Source organism: Somniosus microcephalus, unplaced genomic scaffold (assembly GCF_052327205.1).
Source record: "Somniosus microcephalus isolate GS21.2 unplaced genomic scaffold, FLI_Smic_1.0 unresolved_chr1, whole genome shotgun sequence".
Lineage (NCBI taxonomy): Eukaryota > Metazoa > Chordata > Chondrichthyes > Squaliformes > Somniosidae > Somniosus > Somniosus microcephalus.
The window spans coordinates 148,758,365-148,774,049 of record NW_028225179.1 but is presented as its reverse complement, the minus strand read 5'-3'; the positions used below and the strand labels follow the sequence as shown (position 1 = coordinate 148,774,049).

The window sequence follows — 15,685 nt, the reverse complement described above, 5'->3', positions numbered from 1 at the left end:
AGGGAGGGAGAGGGGAGGCGAGGAGGGAGAGGAGAGGAGGGAGATGTGAGGACTGGTGGAGGAGAGGAGGGGAGGAGGGGAGAGGAGAGGTGAAGAGGGAAGTGGAGGGGAGAGGAGTGGGGAGGAGAGGGGAGGGGAAATGGGGAGGAGTTGAGAGAGGCGAGGAAAGGAGGGGGAGGAGGGGAGCGGAGAGGAGAGAAGGAGGGGAGGGGAGGAGGGGAGGGGAGGGTAGAGGAGGGTAGAGGAAAGGAGAGGAGAGGAGAGGAGGGGAGAGAAGAGGGGAGAGGAGAGGAGAGGAGGGGAAAGGAAAGGAGGGGAGAGGAGAGGAGAGGAGTGGAGAGGAGGGGAGAGGAGGGGAGAGGAGCGGGGAGGAGCGGGGAGGAGCGGGGAGGAGGGGAGAGGGGAGGAGGGGAGAGGAGAGGAGAGGAGAGGAGAGGAGGGGAGAGGAGGGGAGTGTTAAGTCCGTGAATGATTGAGACACGGACTAGCAGCAGAGAAAACAAACAGATCTTTACTGGTGAAAGGCATAAACGAAACTAAACAACAGAGGCTCTCTAGCGCCTTTTATACAGGGGTGGTCACTGCCAGTACTGCAGTCTGAGACCAGTTATTCTCTTAAAGGTACATACACAACAATTCCTCCCCTTTTAGATAAACAGTACATAACATTCATTTAACAACTAAATGATAACGAATTACAATCACAATTACTGTTGCTGGATACATTGGTTAAGTTTAAGCAATTATAAGTTCAGTCTTTGAGGAGGCTTCCTGATTCTGTCTGGATAACGCCTCTTTGGGGTAACAGGTTCTTCTGGCAATGTTGAGTCGGGATCAATGTCGTTGTTTGGTTCATCTGCTTCCAATATTACCGGTTCTGCGGTAGCTGCAATTGGAACGTCGATTTCATTACCAGGTGTATCAGATCGTGGTGTGGAGTTGACGTTTTCCAGTGACTCTAGAATCTGGTCAGCATGGCGTCTTACAATGCTCTCCCCAACGTCCACGGTATACATGAGAGGTCCTTGTCGTGTACAAATCGTTCCTGGCTGCCATTTTTCAGTGCGGTAGTCCCGGGCCAAAACTGGTTGCCCTATCTTAAAACTCCTGGTCGGCCTTTCATTCATATTCTGAAACTGCCTGTTCTCCACATCTCTTCTGACGTTTGGCTTAACCAAATCCAAGCGGCATCGTAGTCTTCGATTGAAGAACATAATGGCTGGAGTTTGGTTGGTAACCGCATGTGTCGCATTCCGGTAGGCAAACAAGAAGTTGTCCACCTTGTGTTGTAGGGGTATCTCTTCATTACACATTGCCTTGATAGCCTTCTTGAATGTTTGGACAAACCTCTCGGCCAATCCATTAGTGGCTGGATGATATGGGGCAGATGTGTAATGCTTAACACCATTGTTCTTTGAGAACCTCCGGAACTCTTCAGACACAAACTGTGGTCCATTGTCAGAACAAATCTGTTCAGGCAGCCCATTCCTGGCGAATATGGTTCGTAAAACTGTGATAGTTTTTTCCGTGGTGGTTGAGGACATTTTTATTACCTCTGGCCACTTTGAATGTGCATCCACCGCAATTAAAAACATCGAGTCCATGAAGGGGCCAGCAAAATCAATGTGCACCCTTTGCCATGGAGATGAGGGCCACTCCCATGGATGCAGAGGAGCTTGTGGTGGGGCGTTTTGGACCTTCTGGCATCCTGCACAGCTCTTGGTCATCTCTTCGATTTCTCTATCGATTCCCGGCCACCACACAAACGCTCTGGCTAAGCTCTTCATTTTTACCCCACCCAGATGACCCTCATGAAGCTCACTGAGCACTCTCTCCGTCAACTTAGGTGGAATTACTACTCTGGATCCACACATCAAGGTTCCTCTGCACACTGACAGCTGTTCTCTTCTCGACGAGAATGCTGGCAGCAGTGGTTCGCCATGTGCTGGCCATCCTTTCACCGTTAAATCATAGACCTGTGATAGTGTCGGGTCATTCCGTGTTTCCTTTTCTATGTTTGCATTCGTCACAGGAAGACATTCGGCTATGGTCGAGTGGAATAACTCCATTGGATCCACTGCAAGGTCTTCTTCTTCCACCGTCGGCAACGGTAGACGTGACAATCCATCAGCATTTCCATGCTGTTTAGTTCCTTTGTACTCGATGTCATATTGTTGTGCCCCTAGGAAAAGGGACCATCTCTGCAGCTGTTGTGCTGTCATTATCGGTACGCCCTTCTGAGGGTTGAAAATGGAGACAAGAGGTTGATGATCGGTTAGTAGAGTAAATTTTTGACCGTGCAGATAGTGATTGAACTTCTTCACCCCCCACACTAGGCTGAGGGCCTCTCTGTCAATCTGGGTGTAGTTACGCTCGGCAGGAGTTAACGAGCGTGACGCAAAAGCTATCGGCCTCTCCGAACCATCGAGGAATTTATGTGACAGTACCGCCCCAATGCCGTAGGGAGACGCATCACACGCCAGCCTGATTGGCAGTGCTGGGTTGTAGTGAGCCAATACTTCCTTTGAAGTGATTAAGTCCTTACTCTTCCGAAAAGCACGCTTTCAATCATCGCTCCATTTCCATGCTACCCCCGTTCGTAGCAGGGCATTCAGTGGGTGCAGAATTGTCGACAAATTCGGCAAAAACTTATGATAGTAATTCACCAACCCGAGGAATGACCTCAGTTGCAACACATTTTCAGGCGCTGGGGCCTTAACAACCGCTTCAATTTTGTCAGGGGACTTATGTAACCCCTCTTCATCAATCACGTGGCCACAATACGATATCTGTTTCTTAAAAAATTCGCACTTGGGGCGGTTGGCTCGCAGCCCATGTTCCCGTAGTCTAGTGAGCACCTGTTCTAGGTTGTTAAGGTGTTCACTGTCATCTTCACCTGTTACAAGGATGTCGTCCAAGTAACACTGAGTCCCCGGAATCCCTTGCAGGACTTGTTCCATCGCTCTTTGCCATATTGCCGGAGCCGATGCTACTCCGAATACCAATCGATGATACTGGTAAAGACCTTTGTGAGTGTTTATCGTGAGATACTTCCGAGAGGACTCTTCAACCTCCATCTGCAAATATGCTTGTGCCAGGTCAATTTTTGTAAAACGCTTTCCTCCAGACAGCGAGGCGAAGATGTCTTCTATCCTTGGAAGAGGATATTGTACTGTGCGAAGGACAGGGTTCACCGTCACCTTGAAATCCCCACAGATGCGAATCTTCCTTGGCTCTCCGGACTTATTGCTTAACGTTTTCTTCATGACAGGAACGATGGGTGTCGCCCACTCGCTCCAGTCGACCTTAGACAACACGCCCGCCTTCTCCAGATTCTCCAGCTCTGCCTCGACAGCTGGGCGAATTGCATATGGTACCGGTCTCACTTTGAAAAACTTGGGAACTGCATTCTCTTCTATTTTTATCGAGGCGGTTACGCCTTTAAGCATGCCCAGTTCTTGTTGAAATACCTCTTTGGCGTTAGCTAAGATTGTTGACAATCGTCCAGGAGTGACGTCTTCATCTTTTTTACCGTCCACCGTCATTGCATGAATGGAATGCCAATCTAAGTTTATCTTCCTGATCCATTCCCGTCCTAATAACGGCGGTCCACCATTTGGCAATATGTAGAGATACAATTTCCGTATTTTCTTGCCATTGTATTCGACAGGCACCCTTATTTTTCCTCTGGGGTATACTTTTTGCCCTGTATACGTCGTCAAGACGATGGATGTCTCTCTCAAGGGTATGTGTGAAAATAGCCGCTCGTAGTCTCGTCGATTCATGACGGTTAGCGCTGATCCTGTATCCAATTCCATTTTAACTTGGGACCCTGCTATCGTGAGGGTGACCCAAATGGTTCGGTGATCCTCTTTTGCGATTACATTGTGAAGTTTGAGACAGCTTAATCTCCTGTTCTCGGATTCACTATCGCTCATCTGGTCTTCGGAACTACTGTCCGTCATCTTTTGTACTTTCTTGTACGGTTCCTTAGTAGCCTTTTTGTTGCCGCTGGTCTTCTTCCCAGACCTACAAACTCGTGCAATGTGTCCAATCTTCCCGCATTGTCTGCATATTTTGTCTTTGGACCAGCAGTCCTTCTGGTCATGGTTAGTTCTGCGCAGCGATAACATTTTGCAAATCCCCGTGTCATTTCGTGGGTGCCGTATTCCTGTGGTTTTTGTTGAATTTCTGCAGCTCCCCTGGTTGTTGCTTCATACGATACTCCCACGCTGAAAGCCTTATCTGGCGTCAGCTCTTTTTCTGCGAGTAACTTCTTCTGTGTTCCTTCACTCAGGAGTCCACAGACAAATTTGTCCCGTAGGGTATCTGCCAGTCCTGCTCCGAACTGGCAGTGCTTTGATAGCTTGCGTAGTTCCGTAAGATGCTCAGCATTGCTCTCATCTTTGTGCTGAGTTCTCCTGTGGAATTTAAATCTTTCTGCTATCAACAGCGGTGCAGGGTTTAAGTGTTCCTGTAGGACAGCAACAATTTCGTTAAAACTCTTCGCCTTCGGTTTGGCTGGAGTAATCAGGTCCCGCAATAGGCCGTACGTTCTAGCGCCCATTAAGTTTAGCAATATCGATGCCTGCTTCCCCTCCGCTATATCGTTTGCCTCAAAATATACCTCGACTCTTTCCACATACGTGGTCCAGTCCTCTAATGTATTATCAAAAGCAGTGATACAGCCAGTCTTCGGCATCTTGCAAATCTAAAATGGCGCCTCCCGCGCTTTGCCTTCTTCCCCGATTTAACAAAATGGCGCCTCCCGCGCTTTGCCTTCTTCCCCGCTGTTGTTAGCGCTGCTTTCCACGGTTTCTTGTGCGTATTCTTTTTCTTTTATTATCTTCCCGTCGTGGAGCGGACCCTCTGGGACACTTCCCTCCCTCTTCTGAGGTCCGAACGCTGCCCGGCTTCGAAACACCGGCCGCGCCCTGTATGCTCCACCCTCTCTCTCTCTCCTTGCTTCCCGACTCACTGCCCGGCCCCGTTGAAAAGCCACCCGATCGAGCTTCAGCCCGCCGCAGCCCAGGAAGGATCAGAGCACTACCTGCCACCAGCCCGATTAGCTGGGAAACCACGGACCGAGGAACCCAGCCTGGCTCTGGAAAGTCGCTCCTGCAAGTTTTTAAATCGATGATTGATGGTCGACGCCCGTTTCTCGAGTTTCAATGGCCTCTTTTTTTTTCTTCTGGCTCCGACCTTCAACAACGTCGTCGGAGCTGCTGCTGAGTTGCAGGTAAGTTTGTTTCTAACTCGTCGTCAGTGTTAAGTCCGTGAATGAATGAGACACGGACTAGCAGGAGAGAAAACAAACAGATCTTTACTGGTGAAAGGCATAAACGAAACTAAACAACAGAGGCTCTCTAGCGCCTTTTATAAAGGGGTGGTCACTGCCAGTACTGCAGTCTGAGACCAGTTATTCTCTTAAAGGTACATACCACAACAGGGAGAGGAGGGGAGAGGAGAAAGAGGGGAGGACAGGGGAGAGGAGTGGAGAGGAGTGCACAGGAGGGGAGTGGAGAGGAGAGGAGAGGAGAGGAGGGGGGAGGAGGGGAGAGGGGAGAGGAGGGGATAGGAGAGGAGAGGAGAGGGTGAGGTGAGGTGAGGTGAGGTGAGGTGAGGTGAGATGAGATGAGATGAGATGAGGGGTGAGGAGAGGAGGGGTGAGAGGAGAGGAGTGGAGAGGAGGAGAGGAGAGGAAATGAGAGGAGATGAGAGGAGGAGAGGAGATGGGAGGAGGGGAGGAGAGAGGAGAGGAGAGGAGGAGGGTTGGGGAGAGGAGAGAGGAGAGGAGAGGAGGGGAGGGGAGGGGAGGGTAGAGGATGGGAGGGGAGAGGAGGGGGGGAGGAGGCGGGAGGAAAGCAGAGGAGTGGAGAGGGGAGGAGAGGAGAGGAGGGGAGGGGAGGGTAGAGGATGGGAGAGGGGAGGGGAGGGGAGAGGAGAGGGGGGAGAGGAGAGGAGGAGAGGAGAGGAGAGGGGAGGGGAGGAGAGGAGGGGAGGGGAGAGGAGGGGGGAGGAGGCGGGAGGAAAGCAGTGGAGTGGAGAGGGGAGGAGAGGAGAGGAGAGGAGGGGGGGGGGGGAGAGGAGAGAAGAGGAGAGGGGAGGGGAGAGGAGAGGAGAGGAGAGGAGGGGAGGGGAGAGGGGAGGAGGGGGGAGGAGGGGGGAGGAGGGGAGGGGAGAGGAGAGGAGGGGAGAGGGGAGGGGAGGGGAGAGGAGAGGAGGGGAGAGGAGAGGAGGAGATGAGAGGGGAGAGGAGAGGAGAGGAGAGGAGGAGAGGAGAGGGTAGAGGATGGGAGGGGAGAGGAGGGGGGAGGAGGCGGGAGGAAAGCAGTGGAGTGGAGAGGGGAGGAGAGGAGAGGAGAGGAGAGGGGGGGAGAGGAGAGAAGAGGAGAGGAGAGTAGAGGGGAGGGGAGAGGAGAGGAGAGGAGAGGAGGGGAGAGGAGAGGGGAGGAGGGGGGAGGAGAGGAGAGGAGAGGAGAGGAGGAGAGGAGGAGAGGGGAGGGGAGAGGAGAGGAGAGGAGAGGAGAGGAGGGGGGAGGAGGGGAGGGGAGAGGAGAGGAGGGGAGAGGGGAGGAGAGGAGAGGAGAGGGGAGGGGAGAGGAGAGGAGAGGGGAGGGGAGAGGAGAGGAGGGGAGAGGAGGAGGAGGAGGAGAGAGGGGAGGGGAGAGGAGAGGGGAGGGGAGAGGAGAGGAGAGGAGGGGAGAGGAGGGGAGAGGAGAGGGGAGGGGAGAGAGGAGGGGAGAGGAGAGGAGGGGAGAGGAGGGGAGAGGAGGGGAGAGGGGAGGGGGGGGAGAGGGGAGGGGAGGAGAACAAGTGAACAAATTGGGAGCCATGGTGGACGGACGTGATCTCACCTCAGAGAGTTCATCTCATTCGTCCCAGAGGAATCGCTCCACCTCCGCAGGAAGCCCAAGCGATTGCCCCTGTGTCGGGGGAAAAGCACAAAGTAAACTGATTCCAATATCCAGAGGGGGAAAGTGTGGACTGACCTGCCCTCAGGACCAATGGGATGGCAGTGAATCGGGCTGGATGTAACGTTAGCGCACAACCTGTCCACATGTCAGGGCCAGGCGGTGTATGTAACCTGCGGAGAAATCCGTCCCAATCACCGCCCGTTGGGCTGGGTCCTGTGGAGCGGAGTCAGGAGAGCAGAGGAGAGAGCTCCCTCGGATTTCCATTCTTAATACCCGAACCCTCACTGAAACAAATCAAGGTGTGGAGATGCCGGAGTTGGACTGGGGTGGACAAATGTAAGAAGTCACACAACACCAGGTTATTGTCCAACAGCTTTCTTTGAAATCACAAGCTTTCGGAGCACTGCTCCTTCGTCAGGTGTAGTGGAGAAATGCATAAAGACACAGATTACATAGTCAGAGAATAATGCCAGATGATTAGAGGTAAGAAAGATTACATGTAATCATCTGACATGATTCTCTGACTATATATGCTGTGTCTTTATGCATCTCTCCACTTCACCTGACGAAGGAGCAGCGCTCCGAAAGCTTGTGATTTCAAATATAACTGTTGGACTATAACCTGGTGTTGTGAAACAAATCAAATACATTATTTTGAGTATCCTCCAATACTGGCCTCTTGCACATCCCCGATTTAAATTGCTCCACCAGTGGCGGCCGTGCCTTTAGCTGCCTGGGCCATAAACTCTGAAATTCACTCCCTAAACCTCGCCGCCTCCCTCCCTCTCTCTCCTCCTTTAAGACGCTCCTTAAAACCTACCTCTTTGACCAAGCTTTTGGTCACCTGCCCTAATATCCCTTTGTGTGGCTCAGTGTCAAATTTTGTTTGATAATCGCTCCTGTGAAGCGTTTCGGGGCGTTTTACTACGTTAAAGGCGCTGTGTAAATGCAAGTTGTTGTTATTGTATCGACCACCCCAGTGGGATTGTCTGATGTATCTCCCCAGGCAACGGGCCTCTCAGTTTCCTGACACCTCTCTGGTTCAGTTGAGGCTACGTGACATTGACACAGAAGTCCCTTCAGTGATCCTGCGCCAACAGGTACAACAAAAACATGAGCAAAACTCTGTACAGGCACCAATACCTGCAGCCCCTGCCTGCGGCTAAACGTCAAGTCGCCTCTCAATCCTTGTTTGTAGCTCACTGACATCAGCTTCGGGTTTAGCAAGTCCCAAAAGAATTGATAACAGACCCACAGGGATTTTTAAGGTACAGGGGGGAGGCACTTCGGCCCGCTAAACCCATTAGTTTCTTTGGTAGCCCACCTACCCATCCTCTCACCGTATCCCTCAATCCCTTCTAACTGCGTCTGACCTTGATGCCCCCCGCTTGAGTCACGGGCGTGGATAGACGTGTGTCCGTGGCGCAGGGTTTTATTCAGCAGGCGCTGCAGAATAGGGGCCTAACCCAGTCAAACAGCTGAATTTCACATCCGACTGGAGGAATGGGGGAAGGGAGGTGGGGCTGAAGGGAGAATTCCTGACCTCAGGTTTCCTGCCTGTTGATGTCGTTAAAATGTCATGAACAGGTACAGAAAATAATCAAAAAGGCTAATGGAATGTTGGCCTTTATATCTGGAGGACTAGAATACATAGAAACATAGAAGATAGGAGCAGGAGTAGGCCATTCGGCCCCTCGAGCCTGCTCTGCCAATTAATGAGATCATGGCTGATTATCCAAATTCAGTACCCTGTCCCTGCTTTCTCCCCATATCCCTTGATCCCTTTAGCCTTAAGAAATATATCCAACTCCTTCTTGAATATATTTAATGAATTGGCCTCCACCGCCCTCTGTGGCAGAGAATTCCACAGGTTCACCACTCTCTGGGTGAAGAAATTCCTCCTCATTTCTGTCCTAAATGGCTTACCCCTTATCCTTAGACTGTGACCCCTGGTTCTGGACTCCCCCGCCATGGGGAACATCCTTCCTGCATCTAGTCTGTCTAGTCCTGTTAGAATTTTATAAGTTTCAATGAGATCCCCTCTCATTCTTCTAAACTCCAGCGAATATAGGGGTAGAAGTCATGCTGCAGCTGTACAAAGCCCTGGTTCGGCCACCCCTGGAGTACTGTGAGCAGTTCAGGGCACCACACCTTCGGAAGGATATATTGGTCTTGGAGGGAGTGCAGCGTAGGTTTACCAGAATGATACCCGGACTGCAAAGGTTAAATTACGAGGAGAGATTACACAAATTAGGGTTGTATTCCCTGGAATTTAGAAGGTTAAGGGGAGATTTGATCGAAGTTTTCAAGATATTAAGGGGAACAGATAGGGCAGATAGAGATAAACCATTCTGCTGGTTGGGGAGTCTAGGACTAGGGGGCATAGTCTAAAAATTAGAGCCAGACCTTTCAGGAGTGAAGGTAGGAAACACTTCTACAACAACAACAACAACTTGTATTTATATAGCGCCTTTAATGTAGTAAAACATCCCAAGGGGCTTCACAGAAGTATTATAAGACAAAATTTAACACCGAGCCACATAAGGAGAAATTAGGGCAGGTGACCAAAAGCTTGGTCAAAGATGTAGGTTTTAAGGAGCGTCTGAAAGGAGGAAAGAGAGGTAGAGAGGCAGAGAGGTTTAGGCAGGAAATTCCAGAGCTTAGGGCCTAGGCAACAGAAGGCACGGCCGCCAATGGTGGAGCGATTAAAATTGGGAATGCGCAAAAGGCCAGAATTTGGGGAGCACAGATATCTCGGGGGGGTTGTGGGGCTGAAGGAGATTACAGAGATAGGGAGGGGCGAGGCCATGGAGGGATTCGAAAACAAGGATGAGAATTTTCAAATCGAGGCGCTGCTTAACCGGAATCCAATGTAGGTCAGCGAGCACAGGGGTGATGGGCGAACAGGACTTGGTGCGAGTTAGGACACGGGCAGCCGAGTTTAGGGTCACCTCAAGTTTACAGAGGGTGGAACGTGGAAGGCTGGCCAGGAGTGCGTTGGAATAGTCAAGTCTAGAGGTAACAAAGGCATGGATGAGGGTTTCAGCAGCGGATGAGCTGAGGCGGGGTGGAGTTGGGCGATGTTCCGGAGGTGGAAATAGACTGTCTTAGTTATGACACAGATATGTGGTCGGAAGCTCATTTCAGGGTCAAATATGACACCAAGGTTGCGAACAGTGTGGTTCAGCCTCAGACAGATGTTAGGGAGAGAGATGGAGTCAGTGGCTGGGGAACAGAGTTTGTGGTGGGACTGAAAACAATGGCTTCGGTCTGCCCAATATTTAATTGGAGGAAGTTTCTGCGTCGGACAAGCAGTCTGACAATTTAGAGACAGTGGAGGGACGAGAAAAACACACTCACACACACACTCACTCACACACACACACTCGCACACACACACTCGCACTCATACACTCACACATACATACACACACACACACTCACACAGACTCTCACACACACACACATACACGCTCACACACACACACACAAACTCACTCACACAATCACACACACTCACACACACACTCACTCTCACTCTCACACTCACTCTCACACTCACTCAAACACACTCAAACACACACACACACACACACTCACAAAGACACACTCACTCGCACAGTCACACTCACTCACACACACTCACTCACACAGTCACACTCACTCTCACACTCACACACTCTCACTCACACACACACTCGCACACAGTCACACTCACTCACACACACACTCACTCACAGTCACTCTCACACAAACACTCTCTCAGTCACACTCGCTCTCACACACTCACTCACACACACACACACTCAAACACACACATACTCACTCACAGTCACGCTCACTCTCACACTCTCACACACACACTCTCTCACAGTCACACTCGCCCACACACACATTCACACAGACTCACACACACTCACTCTCTCACACACACACTCTCACACTCACTCTCACACACTCATACACTCACTCTCACACACACACACACTCACACACACTCACTCACAACAGACACTCACACACACACACACACAGTCACACTCACTCACACACACTCTCACACACACTCTCTCTCACAGTCACTCTCGCTCTCACACACACACACTCACTCACTCACACACACACACTCACACACACTTACTCACACACATTCATTCACACATACTCATACACACACTCACACACTCTCACTCACACACATACTCACACACACACACAGTCACACGCACTCTCACACTCACACATACTCACACACACACTCACACACACACTCACTCTCTCACAGTCACACTCACCCACACACACATTCACACAGACTCACACACACACACACTCACTCTCACACACACACTCATACACTCACACACACACTCACACACACACACGCATACTCACACACACACACACTCACACACATACTCACTCACAGTCACACTCACTCTCACACTCTCACACACACACTCACTCTCTCACACACACTCTCTCACACACACACTCATACACTCACACTCACACACACTCACTCACACACACAGTCACTCACACACTCTCACACAGTCACACTCACTCTCACACACACACACACTTACTCACACACATTCACTCACACATACACACACAGTCACATGCACTCTCACACTCACACATACACTCACACACACGGTACAAATAACTACACATGGGTATGATCTGGTGGCCATTATGGAAACATGGCTGCAAGATGATCATGACTGGGAACTAAACATACAAGGGTATTTGACAATTAGGAAGGACAGACAGGAAGGAAAGGGAGGTGGGGTTGCTATGTTAATCAAGGATGGAATCACTGCAATAGTCAGAAATGATATTGGGTCAAAGGATCAGGATAGTGAAACAGTTTGGGTGGAGATAAGGAATAATAAGGGGGAAAAGTCACTAGTGGGCATAATCTATAGGCCTCCTAACAGTTGCAACTCTGTTGGTTGGAGTATAAATCAGGAAATAGTTGGGGCTTGTAATAAGGGAACAGCTATAATCATGGGGGATTTTAACTTTCATATTGACTGGACTAATCAAATTGGGCATGGCAGCCTTGAGGAAGAGTTCATAGAATGTATTAGGGATGGGTTCCTTGAGCAGTATGTAACTGAACCAACCAGGGGGCAGGCAATCTTAGATCTGGTCCTGTGTAATGAGACAGGATTAATAAAAAATGTCCTAGTAAAGGGTCCCCTTGGAATGAGTGACCATAACATGGTTGAATTCCAAATTCAGTTTGAGGGTGAGAGAGTTGGATCTCAAACCAGCGTACTGAGCTTAAATAAAGGAGACTATGAAGGTATGAGAGTAGAATTGACTAAAGTGGATTGGGAAAACAGATTAAAGTGTAAGACGGTACAAGAGCAGTGGTCTACATTCAAGGAGATATTTCACATCTTTCAAGATAAATATATTCCACTGAGGAAAAAGGAGAGTTAAAGAAAAGACAGCCATCCGTGACTAAGTAAAGTAATAAAGGATCGTATCCGACTGATAACAAGGGCATATAAAGTAGCCAAATCTAGCGGGAGGATAGAAGATTGGGAAGCATTTAAAAGCCAGCAAAGAATAACTAAAAGATTAATTAAGAAAGGGAAGATAGATTATGAAAGTAAACTAGCAAAAAATATAAAAACAGATAGCAAGAGTTTCTACAGCTCTATAAAAAGAAAAAGGGTGGCTAAAGTGAACGTTGGTCCCTTAGAGGATGAGACCGGGAAACTAGTGGTGGGGAACATGGAGATGGCAAAGACGCTGAACAAATATTTTGTATCAGTCTTTACAGTAGAGGACACTAAAAATATCCCAACACTGGACAAACAGGGGGCAATGGGGGGGGGGAGGAGCTAAACACGATTAAAATCACTAAGGAGATGGTACTCGGTAAAATAATGGGACTTAAGGCGAATAAATTCCCCGGACCTGATGGCCTACATCCTAGGGTCTTGAGAGAAGTGGCGGTAGGGATGTGGATGCATTGGTGATTATTTTCCAAAACTCACTGGACTCAGGAAAGGTCCCGGCAGATTGGAAAACTGCTAATGTAACACCCTTATTTAAGAAGGGAAGTAGGCAAAAAGCTGGAAACTATAGACCAGTTAGCCTAACATCTGTGGTTGGCAAAATGTTGGAGTCCATTATTAAGGAAACAGTAACAGAGCATTTGGATAAACATAATTTAATAGGACAGAGTCAGCATGGTTTTATGAAGGGGAAGTCATGTTTGACAAATTTGCTTGAATTCTTTGAGGAGGTAACATGCAAGGTGGATAAAGGGGAACCAGTGGATGTAGTGTATTTGGACTTCCAAAAGGCATTGGACAAGGTTCCACACAAAAGATTACTGATCAAGATTAAAAAAATCACGGGATTGGGGGTAATATACTGGCATGGGTGGAAGATTGGCTATCTAACAGAAAACAGAGAGTGGGGATAAATGGTTCGTTCTCGGGCTGGCAATCAGTAACCAGTGGTGTTCCGCAGGGGTCAGTACTGGGACCCCAACTCTTTACAATCTATATTAACGATTTGGAGGAAGGGACCGAGTGCAACATATCCAAGTTTGCCGACGATGCAAAGATGGGAGGGAAAGCAGTGAGTGAGGAGGACATAAAAAACCTGCAAAAGGACATAGACAGGCTAAGTACGTGGGCAGAGATTTGGCAGATGGAATATAATATTGGAAAGTGTGAGGTTATGCACTTTGGCAGAAAAAATCAAAGAGCAAGTTATCATCTAAATGGAGAGAAAGTGCTACAGTACAAAGGGATCTGGGGGTCCTGGTGCATGAAACACAAAAAGTTAGTATTCAGGTGCAGCAGGTGATCAGGAAGGCCAATGGAATCTTGGCTTTTATTGCAAGGGGGACGGAGTATAAAAATAGGGAAGTCTTGCTGCAGTTATACAGGGTATTGGTGAGGCCACACCTGGAATACTGTGTACAGTTTTGGTTTCCATATTTAAGAAAAGATATACTTGCTCTCGAGGCGGTTCAGAGAAGGTTCACTCGGTTGATTCCGGAGATGAGGGGGTTGACGTATGAGGAAAGGTTGAGTAGGTTGGGCCTCTACTCATTGGAGTTCAGAAGAATGAGAGGTGATCTTATCGAAACATATAAGATTGTGAGGGGGCTTGATCGGGTGGATGCGGTGAGGATGTTTCCACTGATGGGTGAGACTAGAACTAGGGGGCATAGTCTTAGAATAAGGGGCTGCCCTTTCAAAACTGAGATGAGGAGAAACTTCTTCACTCAGAGGGTAGTAAATCGATGGAATTTGCTACCCCAGAGAGCTGTGGAAGCTGCAACATTAAATAAATTTAAATCGGAGATAGACAGTTTCCTAGCAGATAAGGGAATTAGGGGTTACGGGGAGAGGGCAGGGAAGTGGACGTGAGTCTAGATTCGGATCAGCCATGATCCTATTGAATGGCGCAGCAGGCCTGAGGGGCCGTATGGCCTACTCCTGCTCCTACTTCTTATGTTCTTATGTTACACACACTCACACACATTCACACACACACACATACACACACACTCACACACATACACTCACTCACTCACACACTCACACATACACTCACACACATACACACACTCACACACATACACTCACACACATACACACACTCACACACATACACTCACACACATACACACACTCACACACATACACTCACACACATACACTCACACACACACACTCATACACACACACACACATACACTCACACACACATACACTCACATACACTCACACACACACACTCACACTCACACACATACACTCACACTCACTCACACACACATACACACACATACACTCACACACATACACTCACACACATACACTCACACACATACACTCACACACATACACATACACTCACACACACACTCACACACACACACACACTCACTCACACACACATACACTCACACACACATACACTCACATACACTCACACACATACACTCACACTCACACACATACACTCACACTCACACTCACACACAGACACTCACTCACACATACACTCACACACATACACTCACACACATACACTCACACACATACACATACACTCACACACACACTCACACACACACACACACTCACTCACACATACTCACACACACACTCACTCACACAGTCACACTCACTCTCACACTCACACACTCACACACACACAGTCTCACGTACACTCACATTTCTAAGCTGAGCTTGATACGCAAATTCCCCCCACCCTCTACATGGGCACCACCACAAGACAAGAGCAGTGAAGGTGGAGCGGGAGATACTCACCGGTGCTTCTTCCGCCCGAGCTTGCTGCCATTGTCTGCACAATCCAAGCCCAGGTCCGACTCTGCACTGGAGGCCAGGTGCTGAAAGAGAGGAAGACTCTGTGTTAACCACTGTGTGTTAGCAGATGAGTTTAAGGTTACGCCCCCTTGTTCTGGACTCCCCCAACAACAACAAAAGCTTGCATTTATATAGCGCCTTTAACGTAGTAAAACGTCCCAAGGTGCTTCACAGGAGCGTTAGCTAACAAACTTTGACACCGAGCCACATAAAGAGATAAGGTGGTCAGAAGCTAAACTCCAGCGAACATAAGCCTAATCGACCCAATCTCTCTTCACACGTCATTCCTGCCATCCCAGGTATCAGTCTGTATCCTTCTATACTCGCGGGAATGCAAGCCTAGTCTGTGCAACCTGCTCATAATTTAACCCTTTTAGCCCCCGGTCAATC

At 49.1% G+C, this 15,685-nt stretch overlaps 1 protein-coding gene across 1 annotated transcript in view; it reads right to left on the bottom strand.

Moving 5' to 3' along the window:
* LOC147096228 (regulator of G protein signaling 3-like) overlaps positions 1–15,685 on the bottom strand; it is a 102,600-nt gene that overhangs the window by 14,642 nt on the left and 72,273 nt on the right. The window contains exons 2-3 of the mRNA XM_085975078.1: positions 15,239–15,318; positions 6,858–6,926 (exon numbers count right to left, since the gene is read on the bottom strand). Of these exons, the coding sequence (XP_085831204.1) occupies positions 6,858–6,926; positions 15,239–15,318 (149 nt within the window). The remainder of the gene's footprint in view (positions 1–6,857; positions 6,927–15,238; positions 15,319–15,685) is intronic.